At 42.4% G+C, this 22,328-nt stretch overlaps 2 protein-coding genes across 6 annotated transcripts in view; both read left to right on the top strand.

Annotated features, from left to right (window-relative positions):
- Window positions 1–11,959, top strand: part of TNFRSF1B (TNF receptor superfamily member 1B) — a 12,477-nt gene extending 518 nt beyond the window's left edge. The window contains exons 2-10 of the mRNA XM_029962389.1: window positions 5,043–5,145; window positions 6,202–6,330; window positions 7,410–7,559; window positions 8,367–8,460; window positions 8,544–8,731; window positions 9,375–9,449; window positions 10,002–10,039; window positions 10,550–10,814; window positions 11,388–11,959. Coding sequence (XP_029818249.1) covers window positions 5,043–5,145; window positions 6,202–6,330; window positions 7,410–7,559; window positions 8,367–8,460; window positions 8,544–8,731; window positions 9,375–9,449; window positions 10,002–10,039; window positions 10,550–10,814; window positions 11,388–11,671 — 1,326 coding nt within the window. The 3' untranslated portion in view covers window positions 11,672–11,959. The remainder of the gene's footprint in view (window positions 1–5,042; window positions 5,146–6,201; window positions 6,331–7,409; window positions 7,560–8,366; window positions 8,461–8,543; window positions 8,732–9,374; window positions 9,450–10,001; window positions 10,040–10,549; window positions 10,815–11,387) is intronic.
- A 4,567-nt stretch (window positions 11,960–16,526) lies between these two features.
- Window positions 16,527–22,328, top strand: part of VPS13D (vacuolar protein sorting 13 homolog D) — a 90,666-nt gene continuing 84,864 nt past the window's right edge. For all 5 annotated transcript variants that reach the window (XM_029962463.1, XM_029962461.1, XM_029962460.1 and 2 more), the window contains exons 1-9: window positions 16,527–16,686; window positions 17,378–17,455; window positions 17,691–17,881; window positions 18,173–18,253; window positions 18,569–18,685; window positions 18,905–19,009; window positions 19,341–19,511; window positions 20,128–20,228; window positions 20,908–21,076. In XM_029962463.1, the coding sequence (XP_029818323.1) occupies window positions 16,590–16,686; window positions 17,378–17,455; window positions 17,691–17,881; window positions 18,173–18,253; window positions 18,569–18,685; window positions 18,905–19,009; window positions 19,341–19,511; window positions 20,128–20,228; window positions 20,908–21,076 (1,110 nt within the window). In that variant the 5' untranslated portion in view covers window positions 16,527–16,589. The remainder of the gene's footprint in view (window positions 16,687–17,377; window positions 17,456–17,690; window positions 17,882–18,172; window positions 18,254–18,568; window positions 18,686–18,904; window positions 19,010–19,340; window positions 19,512–20,127; window positions 20,229–20,907; window positions 21,077–22,328) is intronic.

The raw sequence follows: 22,328 nt of genomic DNA, 5'->3' as shown, positions 1-22,328 counted from the left end.
AGCGCTGCGGAGCGGGAGCGCCCCGGGGGGAACGCGAGAGGGCATCGCCTCAGGGAGATGCGCTCCCGGAGATGCGCTGCGGGCCGGCACCGTGTCACCGTGGGGTGGGCGAGTCACCTGCCCGCCCCGTGTCACCTCTCTGCCCTTGGCACCTGTCCTTCTCCTGCCATTTGTCCGCCCCTTGTCACTTCTCTGCCCCGTGTCACCTGTCTGCCCTCTGTCACCTGCCGGCCCCATGTCACCTTTGTAGCCCTTGTCACCCGTCTGTCCCCGCTTACACAGAACTCGCTGTGATCTCTACGGCAGCCTCAAGTCCCGCTCTTAAGACTCCTTTAAAGCTCACCCTGTTCCCCTTGGCTATGTCGTTGTTTTTCTTGGCTTCCCAAAGCAGCATCAAACCGTTTTTCCTGCATTTTCATTGGGAATAGGTTGGTTTTTCAGGCTTGTTTGAGTATTTGTAAAAATTGTGAGTGTCCTGGCAAGTGCAGGGTGTAAATCCATACGCATTTCACACCGTTGTTCACTCAGGAAGAGCTTGTTGTGCTCTGTTGGTTCCCTAGAACTCTTCCTTATTTACGTAGAAAAGCCTTTTAATTTACAGTGCAGACCTGATGTGCTGCAGCTGGGACTGTTCTCTCATTCCAGCTGTGCCTGTTCTCTCTCGTGTCCAGCTGTACCACTCTTGGGCAATGAGGACTTGTAACTGCTTCAGCCAAAGAGCTCCATGTTTGTCTTGGATTCTGTGCTTGCTGTACTGGTCTATCAGTAGCATTTTTCTGTCTGATTTTAAAATGTCCGGGATTGTGAAGACCAATATGGAAATGCTGCTGAGATGTCCAGGTCGTTGTGTTTTCGTGGGATATTCATGTTATCTACATGTTTATTTAATCATAGGAATTTAGGCTTGATGAGACAAAGGTTCAGTGAAACCAGGTGAGGGTGTCAGAATGTGTATTGAACCTGAAATTACACAATGGTTTCTCAAAGAGTACTTGGTGCTACAGTAGGTTGACAACATATTAAAATAATTATTTTAACTGTTTCTTATTTTGATGATATTTTGAACCTGGTTTACTGGACACTTTGCAGTGGGTAGGGTACAAAAGATGAAGAAGAGAGAGTCTCAGAATTTAAGTGTAAAGTTCTGTCATGTTCCTTTCTGAACAAGGGGCTTCAATTCAAAAGGAATTAACTCTCCTCTCACCCTAAACATGGCAAAACATAATGATGAAAATAATGAAGGAAATTTTCAGCATCTCTTTCTGCATTGTGACAAACCAAAGAAAAGTCTATATAAAAGTTAGAAAAACAGAGTAGTTTCAGAAGTACCACATCTGCCACAGAGCTGGAAAAAAAACCCTGTCTGTTATATCAATTTTAAGAAGCGATTTGTTATAGAAAACTTATTTTATATTTGAGGGAGACAAATTGGCAAAGCAATAGCTCTTGAGTGACACTATTTCCTGTTTTTTCTCATTCAGCTGAAATTCTATGAACACTCCTGGCCTCACTCCCTGTGTCAGTCACAGGAACTGAACATTACTTTTACCAGTTTGAACAACTGAGTCACCAGAGTTACTCAGAAATAGCCTGAATTTTTCAAACAGAAGAGCTGGTGAAATATCCATGTTTTCCCAAATAGACATATAATAAAGTTTGTCTTCCTACAACCTTTCACTGACTTCTATGATTTTTGCATGTTGGGAGTAGCTTCCATGTTCTGTGCAACTTCTGCCTTCTCTTTTGGGAAGATGTTTTCATGTTGTGATGGTGGGTGGCAATGAAGTAGAATTTGCACAGAGACTGTTTCCTCAGGGAAGGGGAATGTGGAGCTGTAAATCTGTTTGTGTGTGGTTGTACAAGGACTCATGCTTAATAGAAATAAAGTGTAATATAGGATGGGAGAATAATTCACATAATGGACCCGTATCTTAGAGATCTATGCAGCTTTAAAAGAAACTTTATGGTGTGAGTATAGTTGGTGCAGCCTGAAACAGCTCCAGCTGATTTTGGTGAGATGCTGTTATCTGGTAACTAATCTTCCACAGAATTATTTTTGTTAATGGCCAGTTTAAATATTTCAGACAGAATTGGGGTTTTCCCTGTCTCCAGCAGGTCTGGTAGCTCAGCAAAGGGTGTCTCTGTACCTCAGGTCCTTTCCATAGGAACAGACTTTTACGACAGAGGCCTCAGTGACTTCATTGTGGTTTCATGTGCGAAAAGAACGTTGTGCACAGATGTAGTTCCTCTTCAGACTCCTTTGATTGGCAGCTTCAGTTTGAAGCAGGCAAGGAGACCAATAAAAAGGTAGTTAAGATTAAAATATATGCTTAAATATCTTTGTTTAAATGGCCTTCTTGAGTGAAAATGAATGTTATGTGAATGGATATATATATTCATCCATTATATTAGCATGTTGTGTTTTTATTATTTAAGATACTTAAGTTTAGTTACACATGAAGTGCTCTTGGTGTGGTGACTGCTGTTAGCCTGCTCCTCTCCAGTGGGAAAGTAGGTCCCCTGTGTACTGGGTGTCTGTAGTGCAAATGGGAATGTGATTCAAACAGTGCAGGGACTCTGGAGAGTCTGGAGTCATTGCCTTTGCATGTGTAATTTCCTAGTTATTGCTTAGTGCACAGGCATTGCAAAAATCTGCCTGGTGAGTTGTGTAGTAAAAGACAGTCATAGTTTACCCATTGCTGTGCCAAAATGCATTGCTTAATTTGGTTGCTGTGCACAGAGCGAGACTAAATTTCATGTTAAAGAATGTTTGTGCCTCTGCTGCCAGATAGATGGGGCATTTTGATTCTAGTTGTACCTGTCAGATTAAATTTAAGTCTTCCAAAGTCTTCATTTTGTCAGTATAAATCTCTTTAAGATCAGCTGCCATTAGACATGGCCACATAAGCTGAGGAGTTCCAAGGCTGTAATGCAAAGCACGCAGCATCAGGTTGGTTTTCCTTCACACAATCTGCTTGTAGAACAGTGAGTCACAGTAAAAACAGAGAGTAAAATGAGGACTTGGGAGAGATACAAGCAGTAACAAAATGCAAAGATTGTGGAATGGAATCTGGCCGTCCAGGCATCAGTTGTTCATCCCAAAGTAGCCAAGGGAACTACACAAATATTGTATGGCCCAACCTGGACCTTAGGATTGGTGAGATGGCTCTAAAAAGTGTAGCCCAGAAATCCAGGGGAGTTTTATAACTAGTAAAGGGCCTGTACTTCCTCTGCTGGATTTGACAGCTTTGATTAAAAGCTGGGAGTAACTACTAAAAAATGAGTATCTAAACCAGTCACAAATCCCTTTTAGTTTCCCCTGATGTTCTTTGAGGACAGTTGGGAAGGATTGTCAGTTGTAAGGCAGTGAGAGCAACAGCTCATCAGATAAAAGGTCAGAGAGATTGTATCAGACAGCAGAGAGATCCCTTCAAGCACAACTTCAGAGAGGCAGGTGTGAGCCCAGCAACCCACAGGTTTTTCTGTGTCTGCAGCCCACAGGGCAGGATTTACAACAGACAGTTCAGAGCACGAGATAAGAACTTTTTTTTTTTTGCCAGGAAGCCTCATCAGCAGGATAACTTGTGATGTGGTTTAATGTACTTCTCCTTTTTTTTTTCCCCTGTGTCTGCTCTTGCAGCGAAGTTCTGTGTTTTAAAAAGGCTCTCAAGTGCTTGTTTTAATGAAGTTGATCACAGCGACTACAAAAATGGGATGACAACACTTGATCTTTCTTCTTTTAATAAATAACTTAAATGAAAAATACGTTTGATGAGAGCAAAGCCCTTTTTTCCTTCATCAGATTTTAGTGCCAGCTCACATTTGCAAATGGGGTGATTTGTCATTGCCCATCCTCAGATACCTAAACTCAAGAAGACTTTTCTCTGCCTTCACATTCTCAGGAAATGTTCTTTTTGACATTGACCATTAAGGAGATTGGAAAAATCCTGTTTCTGATCACAGCTAGATAGGAGATAAAATATTTCACAAGCTGCATAAGAAAATGTTGGATTCCCTTTAAGTGATTGTTGAGAATGGGAAGTGTTAGTCTGCTTTGTCTGTAATGTGAGGACACAATAGATAATTAACATGTGTTCCAGTAAGGAGGAAGGATATTTTCATTACCACCCTCCCAGGAGCTTGTTCCTGTTTTGATTTCTCCTTTTAGCAGTGATTTCTCCAAATGTCTGTAGATTATACATGCAACAATCTCTTCAGACTGCACAAAGCTGAGCAGTGTCACATCATTTTTAAACAGCCCCTTGCTGCTGATCTAGCAGGAAACTCCTACACTTGTCCTACCTAACAGGAGCCTTTTCCCTTTGAGGAATGTGTTTTTCCCTTTGAAAACAGTTAGCAATTATCAAATATTGTGACATTTGTTCACTGAAGTCACTGAGCTGTGCTGACCAGCGTGAGCTGTAGGCACCCTGTATTTCATGACCATTCCTCCTGCATTTGACCTGCATTTTTGCCAGGTGCTGCTTTTCACAAGCAGCAGAGCAGTTTTTGCAGACATCATTTTCGAAACATCAAGGCCTTTCTCATCCAGGAAGGATTCACTAAGTATCTGGGAAGATTAGAGCCTTTCTCTTTTCCTTTGGTGAAACAGGTCATTTTTAACACAGCCCCCTTGGCAGAAAATGCTTCTCCCACAAACCCACAGGCAAGAATTTGGGTTTTGCTGGTGTTTAGTCAGAGGTTGGCTGAGTGATGGCAGCTGAGGACAAGGCTCCCAGCCCTTAGGTTTGGGGGATGCAGTAGTGAGTGGATGTGATGCCAATCCCATTGCACTCTTTTGAGCATAAAACCTGGAGAAATCACTTTGTTCTTTGTGACAGATCTTTGAAAAACAGAGGAGCCTCAAAATGGTCTCATAAGCTGTGTGTTCTCCTGCATCTGCTGTGTTCTGTTTCATCAGGGCTCCATCAGTGCCCTGGCAAGGAAGGGGGATGTAATTGCACTGGGTTTTAAGTATTTCTCTCTCTAATTCAGGACCAGAATGGACTTGTGACTCATGATTTCCCATTAATTTCTCCTAGGAATATTCATTGCCTTATACACCACAGTCTGCAGAGTGCAAAGATCTCAGCACTGAATTCTATTTTGAAGAACTTAATAAATGTTGCAGCCAGTGCCCTCCAGGTGGGTTCCAGTTCAAACTTTATGCAGCCAAATTCAGTCAATTTTCTTTGATTTTTTTTTTGATCTTGTAACACATTCTGACTGTCTGCTCTGAGCTGTCATGTCTTATACTCCAGGGGTAATTACTGGTGATCTGTAGTTAGCTAAACTTTTTATCTGCAGAAGGGTGGGCTTTTGGGTTGGGTTTTTTTGGAGGTAGTAATACTATTCGAATATTTATTAATAGAGGTTTTGAAACAAGTTTTAACTATGTTATTACGTAAGACACAGCAAAAAACTACCTTTTTTTTCCTCATTACATGCTGAGCAAAGGAAATTTGTCGCCATAAATGCTGAGTTTCTGTCAGATCCAGAAGTACAAACAGGAAATCAGTATTTGCTGAAGCGGCTGCAGTTGCTTGAATTAACTGACATTATCTAGAAATGTCTGTCAAACTTCCTTTGTTAAAAACATGATGGATGGAAGCTGGTAATTCATACATGAAACCTTTTCCTGTTGTTTTATGTGCTGTTCAGCACTACATCAGCCTAAATCATTAGCAGGATGTAGGATGCAGAATTTTAAGCTTCAGGTAAGTACATGGAAAAACAAAGTCTTTGGAAATAATTCATGTGGCTCATCTCCAGAGCCTCTTCTTTTGAAACACAGATTCTTCAGGCAGCTCCACAGATTTTTTCAGTTTTAATCCTGCTTTCTGAGTATGTTTTCCAGGATATTTCTGTAGAGGATATGAGGCACTGGCTTTTATATTCCTTCTCATTTCACAAGATAGGGAAATAGCAACTGAGGTGTTTTCCTTTGTACTGTGGGAGCTGCATCTAAGGATATGCTGAGGGGTTTTCTTCAGGATTGGGGCTGCCTTGTTTTGAATGTGGCTGGAATTCACTGAACTGAACGTAGGAAAAGGGGTCAAATATGATAAACATAAATCAGAGTTAAATCTGATAGTGCCAGTGAAGGGAAAGGGTTCTACAGCTGAAAATGAACCTTACCTTAAGCAATTCCAGTGAGATGTTTTCTCTGTTTTGGTTTCATTTATTATTTTTTTTTAATAGGTCAGTACAAGACAGAGAGCTGCAGTCACACTGTGGACACCAAGTGCAGGCCCTGCAGACCCAACACCTACACAGCCATCTGGAATTGGTCCCCACAGTGCTTTGCCTGCTCACCACCCTGCAGGAAAGGTAGGCCTGGATTAGTAAAGAGCCATTTGTGACTTTAACAGCCTCCTTAAAGACTAGGCTTGGTTTAACCCAGTTGGTTCTCCTGGCAGGTTTTATCTGTCACTTGTATATCCTCATGCTTTTGGTAAGATTTGGGGATAAGAATCAAGGACAATTCTTGGAGGGGGCCCTGTCCCTTTTTCTTTCTAAGTCCTAAAAAGGGGACACTAACCTTATATTCTCAGAAACTTGGGCACTGCATCACTAAAATAGTTCCAATAGAATGAGTTCCTGCTTATAATGTCTAGTCAAGAGATCTTGAGACCTGGCATGCACAGGGGTAAATGGATAATTGCATTTCCAGTGTCCAGTTATTTCTTGACTTGTCTGCCGAAGTGACAACAGCAAACACCAGTTGTGATATTCCTGTGTTGTTTTTATTTCTGGTTCTGGTCATTGAAGCAGCTTAGATAAGGCAGTACATTGTACCAACATCTGTACACTGGGCTGATAGATCACATCATGAACAGACTCAGTCATGCTGTTCTCCACCATTTCTAAGGGAAACCGGTGTCAAAAATTACCTACTTGACTCACTTGACAAGTAAGTTTTAGGGATACAGTCTAAGCTGTTCTTTAGTCTTATCTAAACAGATAATCTTACAAAGCTGGTTAATTACAGTATGAAAATGTGTGTAGTAAAGTCTCCAAACACTTTAATACAGTTGCATGATGTGCTCAGGCTGCAAATCTCAGCTGTGGCCCCCAGGTACTGCAGTGATGAACACAGGCAACACAAATGTGCATATCTGGGGTTATGATAAAATATAACACAGCTGCAGGTGTAGAGTTTTAAGGTGCATTCTACAAATGCAAATTCCTTCTTGCCCAGAGAGAGAAAGAGAGAGGAAACTCTTCTGACAAAGTAGACACTGGAGCATATTGACATAATTGGTTTATGATGCTAAACTAGCCCAAAGCTGCAAAATCACCTTCAGCTTGTGGTATGTGAACATCATCTCATATTCACCCAAAACGTTGTAGGCTGTGATTTGAAATGTTGGTAATAACATCTTGCTTTATTCTTGTTTTAAAAAAAGGGCTCGTGGAGAATCAAACATGCACTCAGTCCCAGGACAGGATCTGCAGCTGCCCACCCCACAAGTACTGCGTTTCCAAAATAGAGGAGTACTGCAGAATGTGCAGAGTGCACAGAAAATGTGGCAGAGGGTACCGAGTTTCCAGAAGAGGTAATTTAATTTTGAACACTCTGCTTACTGAACTCTTACTCCACCCTAATTCCCTACAATTAGACACTCTTTTTAGTGTTTTTTTTTTACATTCTTAGCAGGTAGGCACTAACCAGAGTGACAATATTCTCCAGAGGTACATCCAAGGGGATAACATGTTGCAGTCTTTTACTGCCATATATCATAGAGTTCCTAATCCAACTTAATCTTCCTTTGTTTTGCTCTACTGTGATTTATTCTGTAGAAGTGACTGAGGTTCAAGACCACTTAATTCCTCCTTAAATCCTTGAAACACAGGGCTTCAGGTGGAGTTTTGGGTACAGTGAATAATTATGATTCCATGTTGTCCTGCAGAATTGACCTGGTTTTATTAGCTGATGGAGATTACCACTCTGATAATATATCTGTCTCAAGATGATAAATAATATTCAAAAATTCAAAACAGCAAATGTTTTTAAGAAATCAGGGATCATTTGAGAAGATGCAGAACTCCAACAGCAGGGGGTCAGTCTGTCAGGGACTAGTGAAAAAGCTCAGCTTTGTCTGCAGCACCACATTTGAACTACTGGTGGGGTTTTAGACTTTGAAAAAGATTGACTGTCAGAGGCACCAAACTAACAGCTGATTAATTTTCTGAAGTGTGTTTGGGTTGGGTGCTTCAAGTGACTCTCTCCTGTGACAGTTCCAGGCTGTATTTTAGGCACTGCCTCTGTAGCACTTCCAGGATCTACACAGACCTTGGTTATTCATTCTCTGGTCTCTCTGGTTTCTCACCAGACTAACTGGAGTTTTCCTCTTTGTTTGAAGGGACAGACAGCACCGACACAGAGTGCAAACCTTGTCCTCCTGGCACTTTCTCCCCTGAGGAATCCTACGACACCAGCTGCACACCCCACACAGTGTAAGCCAGTGTCTGCCCCACAGCAGCCTTACCTGTGCACAGGGTTTGCCACCTTTCCCACCTTCTCTTTCTGTTTCTTGCAGTTGTAAATCAGTGGCTGTTCCTGGGAACAGCAGGAATGACACTGTTTGCAGCGACTCAGGAACAGCCACAGTTCTACCTCACACCATCCTGAACCTGCTCCTGACCCAAAGCTCAGCTCCCCACAGGCCTGAAATAATAACTCGACCCATCATGTTAAACTCTGTGCCTGACCTGTCTCCCACCATTGGTGAGCTTTAACTCATTTAAAGTCAATTTTGTCTGCCCAGGAACCAAGTTTATATTAAGTTCTCAGTTTCTTTGTAAAACCAATTACCTGTACCCAAACAGAACCTCAGAAGAGCTGAATTAATTCAATATGACACTGCTTGTTGTGAGTTGCATTTTTACCTGTGCATCTGCACTACCCCCATGTGTTCTACAGTCCTTGGAATTCTGGAAATGTTTCTAAAAATCCCCAAACTAGTTAAAAGAAGGCATTTCCTGAGAATTGCTGCTGTAGCTGGTAGAAAGGGTTGTATCTTAGATTCTGGGCTGAGGCAAACCTGACTTGATAAACCTCCTGGTGAGAGGTCTTTGGAGCCTTCTGGCAGCCTTTCCCCAGACAGGATTCTCAAGTGGAGGAGTGTTCTCTCCTGTTCTCAGCCCATCCAGAAGACAGAGATGTTTAGGAGCATTCCAGGCTGCCTGGCCTGTATTTAACAAATTCTTGTATCTGACAATAGAGGCATCAAATGTGAATGTCACACACCTGATATTTGTGAATTTAGCTTTTGTACCCATGGACAGAAGCTACAAGACTACCTTTTTCTAATTCAATCCTTTGTCAGATCAACCTGCTAAATAATTCCTCTTTTTTTATTTATTTTCAGGAGCAGTAGCAGGACCGTTGTTACTGGTCGTGATAATTGCTATTTTGGGTTATTGCTTAGTCTCTAACAGAAAAGGTAAGACTCATGAAGTCAAAACAAGCAAATCTGTAAACACTGGAAAAAGTGTCACCTTGTTTCCCACTAATCTGAGCCTGGTGGTTGACTGAAGTTAATGCCTCAGAAGATGCCAGCTCTCTTCAAGCCTGTCTTGTTCCTCAGATTTTAGATAATTGTCTAAAGACACAACACCCTCATGGAGTTGGACAAGTGTGCAACAGTTGTGCTTCTGCTGGAGCTTGTTAAATATTTTGTACTTCATTTAAATATTAGATATGATCAGGTGTTCTCATTAAACCCACATGACTGTAGTGTATGGCCATCAATACCTTTCCTCATTGACACTATGCTATAAAAATTAGGAATTCATTGCAGAGGCTCCTCTTTGCTTGCTGGCTAAATTTAAGTCACCTTCCAAGATTAATATAATACAGCTTTCAGTATTTTCAAGCTGTGTGTAAATGCACATTAGGAGTTTATTCTGGGATCAGGGGATATCACTCAGACTAGTTCAGAGTGCAGCTTTTGCAGCAGGTTTGGGTGCTCATGAATTTCTTTGCTCACTTGCAGCCCCTGTGTTCTCTGCACCAGCTACAGAGGCAGATTTGGTGAGTGCCACCATCCTTTCCATCTCTTCCACCTCTTTAAAAATTGTACAGAAATCATGCAGTCTTATTTAATTTTAAGTAATAAAAAACTGCACAGCAGAAAGACAACTGGAGTGAGAATGGGATGGTTTGGTCCCCAAGCCAGGTGTAAAATGCAGTTTACATAGCCCACATAATACACTCTCCTCACTTTATTAGCAGTAAAACACAGATGGGGGCAGAAAACCAGATTTTAGAGCCTTTGTTCTCTAGATAATCAGTGTGGTGCTGTGGGTGCCTTCAGGAGACAAGTTCATTTTGTTGAACCCCTAATGAGCTGATATGAATTTTAAAGTCATCACTATGCAGATAGAAATTACCATAGAATGGCTTGGGTTTGAAGAGACCTTAAACTCATCTAGTTCCAATCATCAGTGGTTTCTTAAGCTGCCTAAGGACTGACCAGTTCTCTGTTAGTATGTTGGGTTTTTTAAAATACTAATTTTTTGCATTTCTGTGCAAATGTTCCAGCCTTTTCCCCTCACAGAAAAACAGTGTGACAAAAAAGTGAGAGAGACAGGATTGCAGAACTCCAGCAACTCTGAACAGGAGGAACAGCATCTCTTGGGAACTTCTGGGTCCAGCAGTGGCAACCTGGATAATCCAACTGCAAGATTCAGCGTAGAAAGTAAAAAGAATGATGAAAAGAGAAAACCAGAAGGATTTCATCAGCAACATCCACCTGCAGAAAGTTCTAAACTCCACAGCGGAGACAGACACAGCTCTGCGAGTTCAGGTGGGAATGGTTCAGAATGATCCAGAACCCCTTGAAATTTGTTTACCAATTATGAGCCTTTTTAGCAGTTTAAATGGCAGGATAAAACATGAGACTCCTGTTGAGCAGAGAGGAAAATTTAGTAACTTTTGAAAAGAAAAAGTGGTTGTTTTAAGCTGTCACCCTGAGACAGTAGAGGGGTGTTGTTTCGGTGAAGTAACAGGTATTTGTGGGGTGGGGGATCAGGTGGGCAGCACTCACCTGTGAGTGGCAGCAGGAGCCAAAGGCAGCAGTAAGAAAACATTGTCAAAACCATCTGAAATGGCAACAGATGGGCAGGGAATTGTTTGTGATCCAGGGCTCTGCCTTGATTTTTGTAGCCTTTTTATTTCTGAGGTGACGTGGATTTTATGGCACCATAAAAACCCACCAAAATTTACAGAACCAAATCCACCAGCTTGACCAAACTAAGGGAAGCAAGAAGATATTGAGTATCTATCTTAACTATAAGTCAAAGAAGTGGATAAAGAATCCGACTGTCCCGTTCTGGGTTTCATTCTTCCATGTTTAATGTGTTTTCTGTTTATTTGACAGAACATTCTGGTAACGGAGGAACGCAGGTGAATGTGACCTGTATTGTCAAAGTCTGTAGCCCAGACTGCAGTTCCCAGTGCCCAGAGCAGATGGATTATGGAAACACTCCCTCTTATTCCCCAGGAGGGGAAGACACTCCCCTTTCAAAAGAAGAAAATCCCTCGAAAAGTGAAACTGAAGTTCACATCTCGGTGGAAAATGAGGACAATTTACTTCAAGAGTTACTTCCAGAAGAAAAGAAGGTTCCTCTGGGTATTCAAGATGCTGGGATGAAAACCAGTTAGAGGAAATTACAGATCATACACTGACTGACTGATAAAATTAATCATTTTCTAAAGTCTTATAAAACAAATGTTATGGCAAATGTAGCATTCCTACAGAGACTTGAAATCTCAGACAAATACAAACACTGATGCTTTAGAGGTTTTTAAGCTTTGAGAGCCAAAGGAAGGTCTTTGCAGTTTAAAAATTTGAATGCTTTTTCTTTTAAATTGAATGGCCAATTCTTCTCTTTCTTCTTCGATACCCTAGAAAGACCTTTACCAGATTGGAAAAGGAACATTTCTCTAACTGTATGCCATTAATTTTCCACCTGAGACTTCTTGTCATGATAATTTGGGTTCAGGTGTCCAGAACATTGCTGTGACCAGCACTTCTAAGAGACTGGAGTTAAATTATCATTCAGTCAATGCTCAGGAATTATCCATTTGAATTTAATTTTAAAACTATTGCATTCCATTTCCCATCCCAGATCTTCATGGACATATTTCCCCTCATCCTCCTGGATATTTCTTTTATTATTACAGTTTGCTTTTGCTCATTATCAGACCAAATTTCTCCAGTATAAGTACACACAGGATATCAAGAAGTGAAATCTTTTACACGAGCTTTTTTTACTAAATTACAACTATTATGTCTAAACAACAGCATTTCATTGCCTGTACATAGTTCGTTTTGTTTTAGAAGAGAAAAATGAGATTGAACAGTTGTTTTGGAGTAGAACTAAGTTCCTTTTACTGACAGCTCTAGAGTGTGTCACCTTGTGTCCTGGCTGATGTAACACGTTCCCTGATTGATTCTGATCTCGTTGTTGAGGTTAACCATAAATATTTTCCCTGTGTTCCAGTGAATATTAGAGCAGATCCATGTGATTACCTTTCCTGCCCACTGCCCTCAGGAAAAGGTCTCTCAAAGATGGCACAGCATCATTTGTAATAAACGGCGTTGACTCAAACCTCAGAACCTGAAAATCCTGTTCCACTTCACTGCCTGATGACGCTGAAGCTCCAACCACCTCTGGCAGAAAACTACTGGGGCTTCTTCTTCAATCAGGTCTTGGGTTTGGAAGCCAGTCTTTAGGAACCCACTTCCCATAATTATATTTTACAGGCTGTGACTTAACTGACAATTGTGGTGGCTGTGTTCAACCAGGATCTGCAGCCCAGGGTCTGAGTCACACCACAGCGAAGTCATCCAGTGGGCACAACTCTTGTCTTTTGTGCCATAAACCCACTGTTGGACTGGAGGATCCCTGTGCTTCCAATGCTTCCAACTGAACTGTCTTATTCTACCTCAGAAATTAAACACGCCGGTTATTTCTGAGGCCTTAGACTGAAAAGGGATGTCTGGGAATATCATTTTTTCTACTGCTACAGAGGAGAATTTGCATTTGGAAAATACAAATTTTAAACTCCCACAAAAGCTCTGAGGTTACTCGGTTCTGGAACTGAGAACGCACAAACAAGTCTATAGTTCTACTTTGAGAAAACCTTTTACAACTTTTACAACTGTATCTTAAACTTGCACTTGAAGGTAATTTTCAGGGAAGACTTTGAAAACGGGCACGCTCAAACTATTAACAAAACTGAAGGATTTAGGCAAGAAAATAACCTTATTTTATCCAGCACTTTGAACCTCTTGCACTGTGGTATTTTCAGCATGATTTTTTGTTGGCTCCCAGTATTGGAGCCACATTGAAGCACCAGAGGAAGATTTTTGTTTTAAAAACATTAAAAAGGAGGATCCTGTTACAGCACTTAATTTACAGGGTTTTCAAATTAAGGAGCTGCTTGACAGAAGGAAAATTATGCTTAAGTGGGGAAAAATGAGCTTGAATTTGCTTATAAAATGTAAAAAGACTCCAAATGCAAAACTATGAATTTTTATACATACGTGTATTTTCAAGTTTCCTGAGCTCTTTATTAAAACACAACTGTATTTTATTATTATTTAGATAATGAAATATTGTGATGGCATTTTACTCAGAAGCAATGGTGAGCCTTGCAGGCAAACGCCTCAAAGGGTTTGAAAATTATTTGTGTTTAAACAACAGCCGGTCCTGCCTATGTGGACTTAAAACGAGCCGCGTGGAGACGAACTTGCCTCAGTTTGGGTAAGAAAGATTAAAAAAAGCCCAGTGATTCTAGTTGATACCCATTTCTGGTCCCGGTAGAAACGACATTTGACACTTTTCAGCCCCAAACCTGGCTGTTTACAGCCCATTTTCCCGCGCGGCGCCGTGAGGGGGGCCCGGCCCCGCCCAGCAGGGGGCGGAGCCCGAGCCCCGCCCCCGTTACCGGGCCCCGCCCTCAGGGGGGGCGTTCCCGGCGCCCTCAATCGATCGCTCGCGCTCCCGCACCCCGGGCGCGCCCCCGGACCGCCGGCGCGCGCCCGCGCCCCGCCCCGCAGCGCAGCGGTCCGGGGCCCGGGGGGACGGGGAGGAACGGGGGAGACCGAGAGGGGGCACACGGAGAGGGCACGGGGGGACCCCCCCCCGAGCGCCGCTGCCCCTTCCCTCCTGCGTCAGCCGCCGCTCCCGGCCCGGGCGCCCTCCCTGCCGCACGCCCCGCCCAGCAGCGGGGGAGGGGTGGGCGAGGGCGGCCGCGCCGGGTCCCGGCCCCGCGCCACCGCGGCGGGCAGCGCGGGGCAGGGCGGGGGGGGCTCAGCCCCCCCGCCGCGTTGGCGTGGCCTGGAGGCGGGGGGGTCCTCAGGGCCTCCCCCACGGCCGGGGCCGTTCGCCGCCTCAGGGGTCCCTCCGGCGGGGACACCGCGGGGTCCTCGGGGCTCCCCGGGGCAAGGTGACCTTTGGCTTCCTCGCGGCACGCGGGGCTGCCCCGGTGTGCCGGCACTGCCCCGGTGTGCCCGCACTGCCCCGGCACTGCCCCGGCACTGCCCCGGCGGTGCTGCCCGCCCGGGGTCAGGGTGCTTTCTGGCAGTGCCCCCCTTCCCAGCGCCCTCCCTGCTGCTCCCCTGGGGTTGGAAATCGCTGCTTTTCCCGGCGAAAAGCAGCCACAGCTGAGCCACGGCCTGGTTTGGGCTTTGGTCCCTGTTGTACTCCGTGTGCGCGTGTGTTGAGGAAACTAAAACAGCCACAGAAAAGAAATGTCTTGCTTTTCTCCTCTGTGGCACAGCAGTGCCATTTTTAACCACGTTAAAAATGTAAAAGCTTTAAAACATTTGGAAGATTCCTGTATGGTTAGTTGTGTCCCACGGGTTAAGGTTAAGGAGATAATTTACTTTATTTACAGCTTTTAGGGTAACTTCAGGCATGGAACTGTTCATGCACTGGAGGATTTCAGCCCTTGGATGCTGATCTCAATGTTCCTTCAACATCTTTCCTCTGCTTTGGCTCCAAACACTTGTAGATTTCTTTTTTATTGACTTCTTTTTTTTAGTGGCAATATGATAAGGATGACTGTATTTGCTTTTGTTTCGTCTTCAGCTTTCTTGTCACTTTTTATTAGAATAAAAACCTTTTATTGGAATAAAAAATAAAAGCTTGTGGCCCAAGAGTAAGAATGCTCAGACTTTATTATGTGGAATAATACTACTGTGTTTGAAAACTGTTGAGAAATTATACAAAGATAAAAATGTCAAACACATATAAATGAAGCTGTGACATAGTCAAAATCAAACTTCCCTGTGCTGTTTTCTGTTTCACTTTGCAGGACAGCATGGTTTCACTTTCAGCCGTTAGAAAAAGCCTTTCATTGTTTGCTTAGTTCTGGTTATTTTATTTAGCTCTTAGTTAAATGTTTTCACTGGCTTTTTAAAAAAGAAATAAAGGCTCAAATGGGGGTGCCTAAAATCGAGCCAACCTCCTCAGGGGAAAACCTTAAATCCTAATATGAAATTTAAAATCTGACTCTTGAAGTTGTCGTTTCCTTCTATTGCCTAATGTAAATAAATTATGTATCTTGCTTCTCTGCTCTGTAAAACTCTGTGGTTTAGGGAGGTCTGGGGGATCGAGAGAGTTTTTTAAGCACAAAATCGGTACATTTACTCCATTCTAACCCCAAGAAATGGCCTGCATGCTTTTTTCCTCACTGTGCCAAGCTCCATCCTGCCCTTGTGGAAGCTCGTAGCACTTTTGCAATTCACTGGTTAAAAACTTGGACGGGAGCTTTGGGATTTTAATGCCCTGATTGCCACATAGGTTGAAACAGAAATGTCTGGAGAAGAGTGTGATGGGAAATGTTGAGCAGTGGGGCTGCTCTAATGTAACTTTTCCCCTCCCCAGTGCAGGAATCTCTGCTGTCACTCTGGAAACCTGTTGGAGTAACTGTTGATGAGCTATTTATGGGGCTTGTATCTGGTTACTTCCCACACACAGGCTCTCCCAAAAAGGGGTTTGGGGAGTTGCTTCACAGATGCCATGTAAGAATTCTACAAAAATACAGTCATAGGCTCCAGGCTGTTATTTCAGACCAGGCTGTGCCAAACCCAGCACGAAGGAAATACTGGCACCAGAGGTTGAGGAGGCCACTGCAAAACTGCTTCAGATCAACGTGGAATTTTAGCCTTCCCTTTCCTGGAAGAGGATTGTAGATTGGCCTTGTCGGTTATTGCAACAAAATGTGGTGTTTTGTTTAGGAAAAAGGATGGAAAGATGAATTAATGTGCAAATGGGAGTGGTGTGTAATCACCAGAGCTCTGTGTGAAACTGGTTTGACCCTTAAAGCACTGAGGATAAACCATTTTAAAGGTAGAAATCAACCTTAGTTGATTTTACTTCTCTTTTACTCCTCTTTAGATAGATCACAGTAAGAATTACAGTGGCAGTGGTGGTATGTCAGCTCTGCTGAGAGTGGATATTTCAGACAATAATTTTCTTCTTGTTTTTTCTTTCAGAGGGAGACTAATTATGGAACAGAAATCCAGAAAATGACAGAAAACCGTTAGTTGCCCTCTTCCAGGACAGTCATGTTGGAAGGGTTGGTAGCCTGGGTCCTCAACACCTACCTGGGCAAATATGTCAACAACCTGAACACAGACCAACTCTCAGTGGCACTTCTGAAGGGTGAGGGAGGCCTCTCTGTTGTGTTTTTATACTGTGATTTAAAAAAAGAGAAGTGTTTCGGTAATAACTGGAAGGTGGAATAGAAATAATCACTTAATATTGTGTTTAACCTTTAATTTAAATCAGGGTTTGGTGCTGGAACTTTACTGGGGCAGGAAGTGTTCTGCAGTCTTTGCCTCTTACCTTTTGGTGCTCGTAGTTACTCCCCTGTAATCTGATTTGTGTCATGTTATGTCCACGAGTTCTGTACTTTGTACACAGTCCTCCAGTCAATACTCTCTGGTTCACCCTTTGCTGTGTTATCTGCTGTTTCTAGAGAGAATATTTTGTAACACTTCAAGGCTTTTCTGTCTGAGCTTTTGGCAATATTAAGAAAATAAGTATCTCTTTTGAAAAGATGATAAGGAAAGGCTTCCTCCATGGTTACAGTGAAGTTCAGATCTAAAACCTCACAGGAGATTGCTTCTAGATGACCTCATCAAATAGTTTGAGCCCATGACATCAGAAAATTAACAAGTGTGTGAAGTAACCATTGTGATTGTAACACAACCTGGTTGGCTGTTCTCATGAAATCCTATTTGACTTTTTTTAAAAAACACAATACCGGTCATTTTAGGCTTACAGTGTTCAGGTTGTCTTTCTTTAGCATAATTCTGTTTAGCAGACTTGTCTTTTTTTCTGCTTTGTATAGGTGCTGTTGAATTGGAAAACCTGCCACTAAAAAAAGATGCTTTAAAGGAACTGGAATTACCGTTTGAAGTAAAGGCAGGTTTGTATTTTGCTTGTGTGTGCAGGACAGATATTTTCTGAACAGGAAGTGTTGCATGTTTTAGAGGACCCCTTTACCTGTGAGTCAGAGCTTGAACAAACGAGGTACCCTGATTTTCAGGTTATTTCTATCTTAGTTTGTTTGTTTCTTACACCACTTTTGCTTTGAGGTTTTCTGAGGGTGATAAAGTGAGTTTTCACAGCAATCTGACAGCGTCTCCGTTTTGTATATCCAGGTTTCATTGGCAAAATAACACTGCAGATCCCTTTTTATCGTCCACATGTGGATCCATGGGTGATATCTGTCTCAAAACTTCACCTCATTGGTGCACCAGAAAAAAAGGGAGAGTTTGATGAGGAAAGGGAGAAGTTGCAAGAGAGAGAACACAAGAAAGCCCTTCTGCTGGCACTTGAGGAAAAATGGAAAGTGAGTCACACTTGTGTTTCATAGTGTATGGATTATATTTAAGATGTAACAAGTGGGAGAACAAATGCACAGGAAATGAAGGTAGAGTTGGATTTGTACCTGCTGACATAGAGCAATTTGTGCCCCACCACCCCTCACCATCATGTCGTGTGTCCCACATGTCGGAGACACTGAAATAGTTGGGGTTTTTTCTTTCTCCCTGTTAACAGTGATTTCAGTGTGTCAAAGGATATTTTCTCCTGACCAGCTGTTACAGTGGTTGGTAATGCTTATTCCTATTTTCTCTTTTAGAAAGAACAACAACAGAAAGGGGAGTCCTACTGGTACTCAGTTACTGCATCTGTAGTCACAAGAATTGTAGAAAACATTGAAGTAAGTCTGTGTGTCTTTGGTTGGCAGTTGCTCATTTGCCTTTAAAATGGAGAATAATAGTGGGATAGGGGAAAAAAAAGCACACTGTGTTTGAAAGTGGCTTGTTGGGTTTTGAGGAGAAGGGCAGGGTCTTATGGGATCTGAGGAGAAGACAGAACCAGAGAGCAAAAACACAGAAAAGAGGAACGGGATTTCTGTGAGGTCTAAATAACTACCAGAAATTGGAGAATTGCAGAAATCAGTATTCATGAAAAGTACTGCTGTCTGCTGTAAGGATATAAATAGTGTCTCTAGTAGTGTTCTTTTTCTGTCTAGTTAAAAATCCAGGATGTGCATCTGAGGTTTGAAGATGGGGTCACAAATCCCTCGCAGCCCTTTGCGTTTGGCGTGTGCATCAAAAACGTCTCGATGCAAAATGCAGTGTTTGAACCAGTAAGTGCAACTGTGTTTGAGAGCTCCTGGCAGCTCAGGTGGGATCCTGCATTTTATGGGACCTAGTAAATGTTTAGTAAACCACATGGCATTTTAATAATCTTTTGGTCGTTGTAATAAATGGATTCTGAGCATTTCATATTGTTTATTGAGTGTGTAGAACTGAAAACTCACCATGTGGTGTGTGATCCTGACTTTGTTCCACTTTTTCTACTCCAGGTGGAGAAGCTCATGCGGAAAAAACAGCTGGATGTTGCTGATTTCAGTGTTTATTGGGATACCAACTGCACTTTGTTGGGTGACCTCCCTCCTGGTCAGCTGCAGGTACAGAGAGGGGTTTTGTATATGAAAGAGAAATTGTTGTTAGTCTCCCTTCTATACTGAAGACCCAACTGACTTAGAATTTATTGAATGTGATGATTTCAAGAGCAACAGAAGTTTATGGTTTCATGCTCTAATGACAGGATACATGTGCAACCCACAAAGGCTGTGCTGTGAAATACTTTGTTTTGCTTCTGAAGAGAGAACGTGTTTAAGAGGGTTTTTTTCAATGGACTGGCATCCAAATAAAGTACATTCCAATATATGAAACCAATGCATCCTAATAAGTATTGGACACTCACTTCTTAGAGAGTAATTTGCCTGTAACCCACAGGAAGCAATGGATAGAAGTATGGAAAGTCGGGATCACAATTACATCATGGAGCCTGTCTGCACTTCTGCTCTTCTGAAGAGAAACTGCTCCAAGGAGCCTTTAAGATCCCGCCACACTCCACGGCTGGAATGTGACATTCAGCTTGAGACTATTCCCCTGAAGCTTTCACAGGTAAATACCAACCATTTACCTCTCAGTAACTGAAACAGACACCATAAAACTGTGGCTGTTTTATGTGGCAGTTTTATGTTTGTAACATCTTAAATATCATTACTGCAGCATAAAATGAATACTCTCTGAAAGATTTTATTTGAGAGGCAGCTCAAATGGATGTACTGAATAACTTGTTTGTTTTAAAGCCAAGCTTTCCAAATTATTGAATTATTTTACTGCAACTGATTATTGCAAAAACATTAAATGTTTTGTTTGTTGTAGTAACAGAAGGGATGCATTTGGGGTTTTCAGTCTATAGAATATACAGTAGCAGCTGATGTTGTGTTGATAACTGAGGTGGAAGGAGATTTCATTCTGTGCATTTGTAAATAAAGAAGCTGTAAGTGGAATGTCACACATGAACTACTACCTGCTGGGAGAAGATATGTGACACTGGAGAACAAAATTATGAATTATGATTAACGTTAATCTAAATTCTGAAGCCATGTGCAGGCCATTGATGCAGATAAACTAATCTTGTGGTTGGGTTTTTGTTTGGGTTTTGTCCCCTCCCCTTTGCTTTGGAAAGCACTCCAGTATTGCCTCATTGATTTGTGTATTATTTCACTAACAGATGCAGTACCAGCAGATGATGGGATTTTTAAAGGAACTGGCAAGAAAGGAACGACAGCTTAAATTCAGGAAGTGGAGACCAAAGGTTACAGTAACAGAGAAGTAAGTACATCTCCATATGTGATGTTGTTAATAGGACATTAAAAGCTATAATAGGGAAACTAGCATGAGACAAATACAAAAGGGTACATAATACCCAAATATTAGAGATGCAGTTAATATTTTTTTCCTCTACCTCAGAAATCAGTTGTAAATATTCAGCCATAATTCAAACTTAAAATTATCCTTACCCGAGGCTTTCAATCCAGTTTATGTAACTCAGCATTTTGACTCTGCCTGATCCATGACAGCTGGACCAAATCCCACTGGGGTGGTGGGACTCTGGGGAGCACTGTCCTGCCAGTGTGTGGAACTAAATCCCACTGGGGTGGTGGGACTTTGGGGAGCCCTGTCCTGACAGTGTGTGGAACTAAATCCCACTGGGGTGGTGGGACTTTAGGGAGCCCTGTCCTGCCAGTGTGTGGAACTAAATCCCACTGGGGTGGTAGGACTTTAGGGAGCCCTGTCCTGCCAGTGTGTGGAACTAAATCCCACTGGGGTGGTGGGACTTTAGGGAGCCCTGTCCTGCCAGTGTGTGGAACCAGCCCATCTGCTGCTTTTCCTGGCCAGCTGCCCACTGCTTCCCGCTGAATCTCCTGGACCTTTCACCAGTTTGCCATGCACTTGGGTTGTGGTTTTTTTTATGAACTACTGGTAAGACAATAATTTCCCACTTTTCCAGCTGCCGGGAGTGGTGGATCTTTGCTCTGAACGCGAATCTGTCGGAGATCAGGGAGCAGAGACAACGTTCCACGTGGGAATTCGCGCTGCACCGGGCCCGGGATGCCGTGTCCTACACTGACCTGTACTACAGCAAGCTGAAGGGGGAACCACTGACTGCTGCAGAGCAGGTATTTAGGTCTGAGTTTCTTCTGCAGTGTTAATTAATCATCTTACATTTGGGTCGTTTCATCTTTCCAAATTTAAAATCTGGTCTAGTTTAGAGACGCCTCGAGTCGTGCTGCAGCCATTTCTGCTGAACAGACTCTCTTCTGACCACAGCTGAGCTTTTAAAGATGAAACCTGGGCCTGTGGGAGGTGTGTGTGCTGCAGGGTTCCTGTGTTTTTGTTTTGCTCTGCAAAAAGCTGTCTGTTTTTTGAGCTGTAACTGGTGTTCACCAAAAATAGCATTAACTGTTATAGAATGCTCATGTCAGCCTGTGACATCCTTTCTTAACTCATGTGCTCTATAGATCCAAAATGTATTTAAGTATCAGAAATATGTCTGCCCCTATCGTTGGGTAGATAATTGGGAAAAAAATTGTGGCTAGTTGACAATGTGTTTGGGGGTCTTTTATTGTTTGTTTTGTTTTGTTTTTCCACAGTTGATTTTAGGATGAAGAATTTAGTGCCCCCAATAATTAACCTCTGACCTACTTCAGAACCCCCCCCCCCATGAACTATAATTATCTGCTTTTTATCTTAATATATATTGGGACTTTTTTGTTGAATCAGTTGAGGGCACCATGTACCTCACCTGTCTTAATTACAAGTGCAGATCTGTTCATACTTTAAATTGTCTGTAGTCTATACTTATGTTACTTAGAGATGAGCTGTAGGAGTAGGTCAGTGTACAGAAAATTTTACAATACATGGCAAAGCAGTAGAGTGTTACTTTCATAGAGCTTGTATTGTGTTCAGCAGAGCTGTGAAATGTAACAAGGGCAGTGGCAGTGGACTAGAAAAATGTCTTTTGATTTCTTGTTCCACAGTAAGATTCTTTAGGCTTAGGTGAAGTCATCATTTCCACAAACAACTTGTTAATCAGCACAAAGAAGACAACATGTCTGAGTAGCTGCCAATGAATACTACTTTGTCCTAAATTACACAGTTCATTTCCTCCACCTTCTTTACTCGACAGCAGCTTTTTTTGCTCCTGGCTAAGCAAGGCATCTTGTTCAATCAGGTTACTTTCCACGGCTTAAATTTTGTGCTGCAAATCTTGCTTCTGATTTCTGATAGGAGGATATAGTTGGGTAAAGATTTTTTACCCCGAAAAGTGTTAAAATAATATATTTTACAATGCAAATAGACTGTATTTGTAGTTGAGGAGAATGTCAGGGTTGCAGTTACCCACGTGGGCACTTGGGTATGATCATTAAT

This window comes from Manacus vitellinus, unplaced genomic scaffold, assembly GCF_001715985.3.
Source record: "Manacus vitellinus isolate BGI_N305 unplaced genomic scaffold, ASM171598v3 scaffold_46_pilon, whole genome shotgun sequence".
In the NCBI taxonomy this organism is placed as follows: domain Eukaryota; kingdom Metazoa; phylum Chordata; class Aves; order Passeriformes; family Pipridae; genus Manacus; species Manacus vitellinus.
The sequence above is the reverse complement of the archived record's forward strand: the minus strand, read 5'-3'. Positions and strand labels throughout refer to the sequence as shown.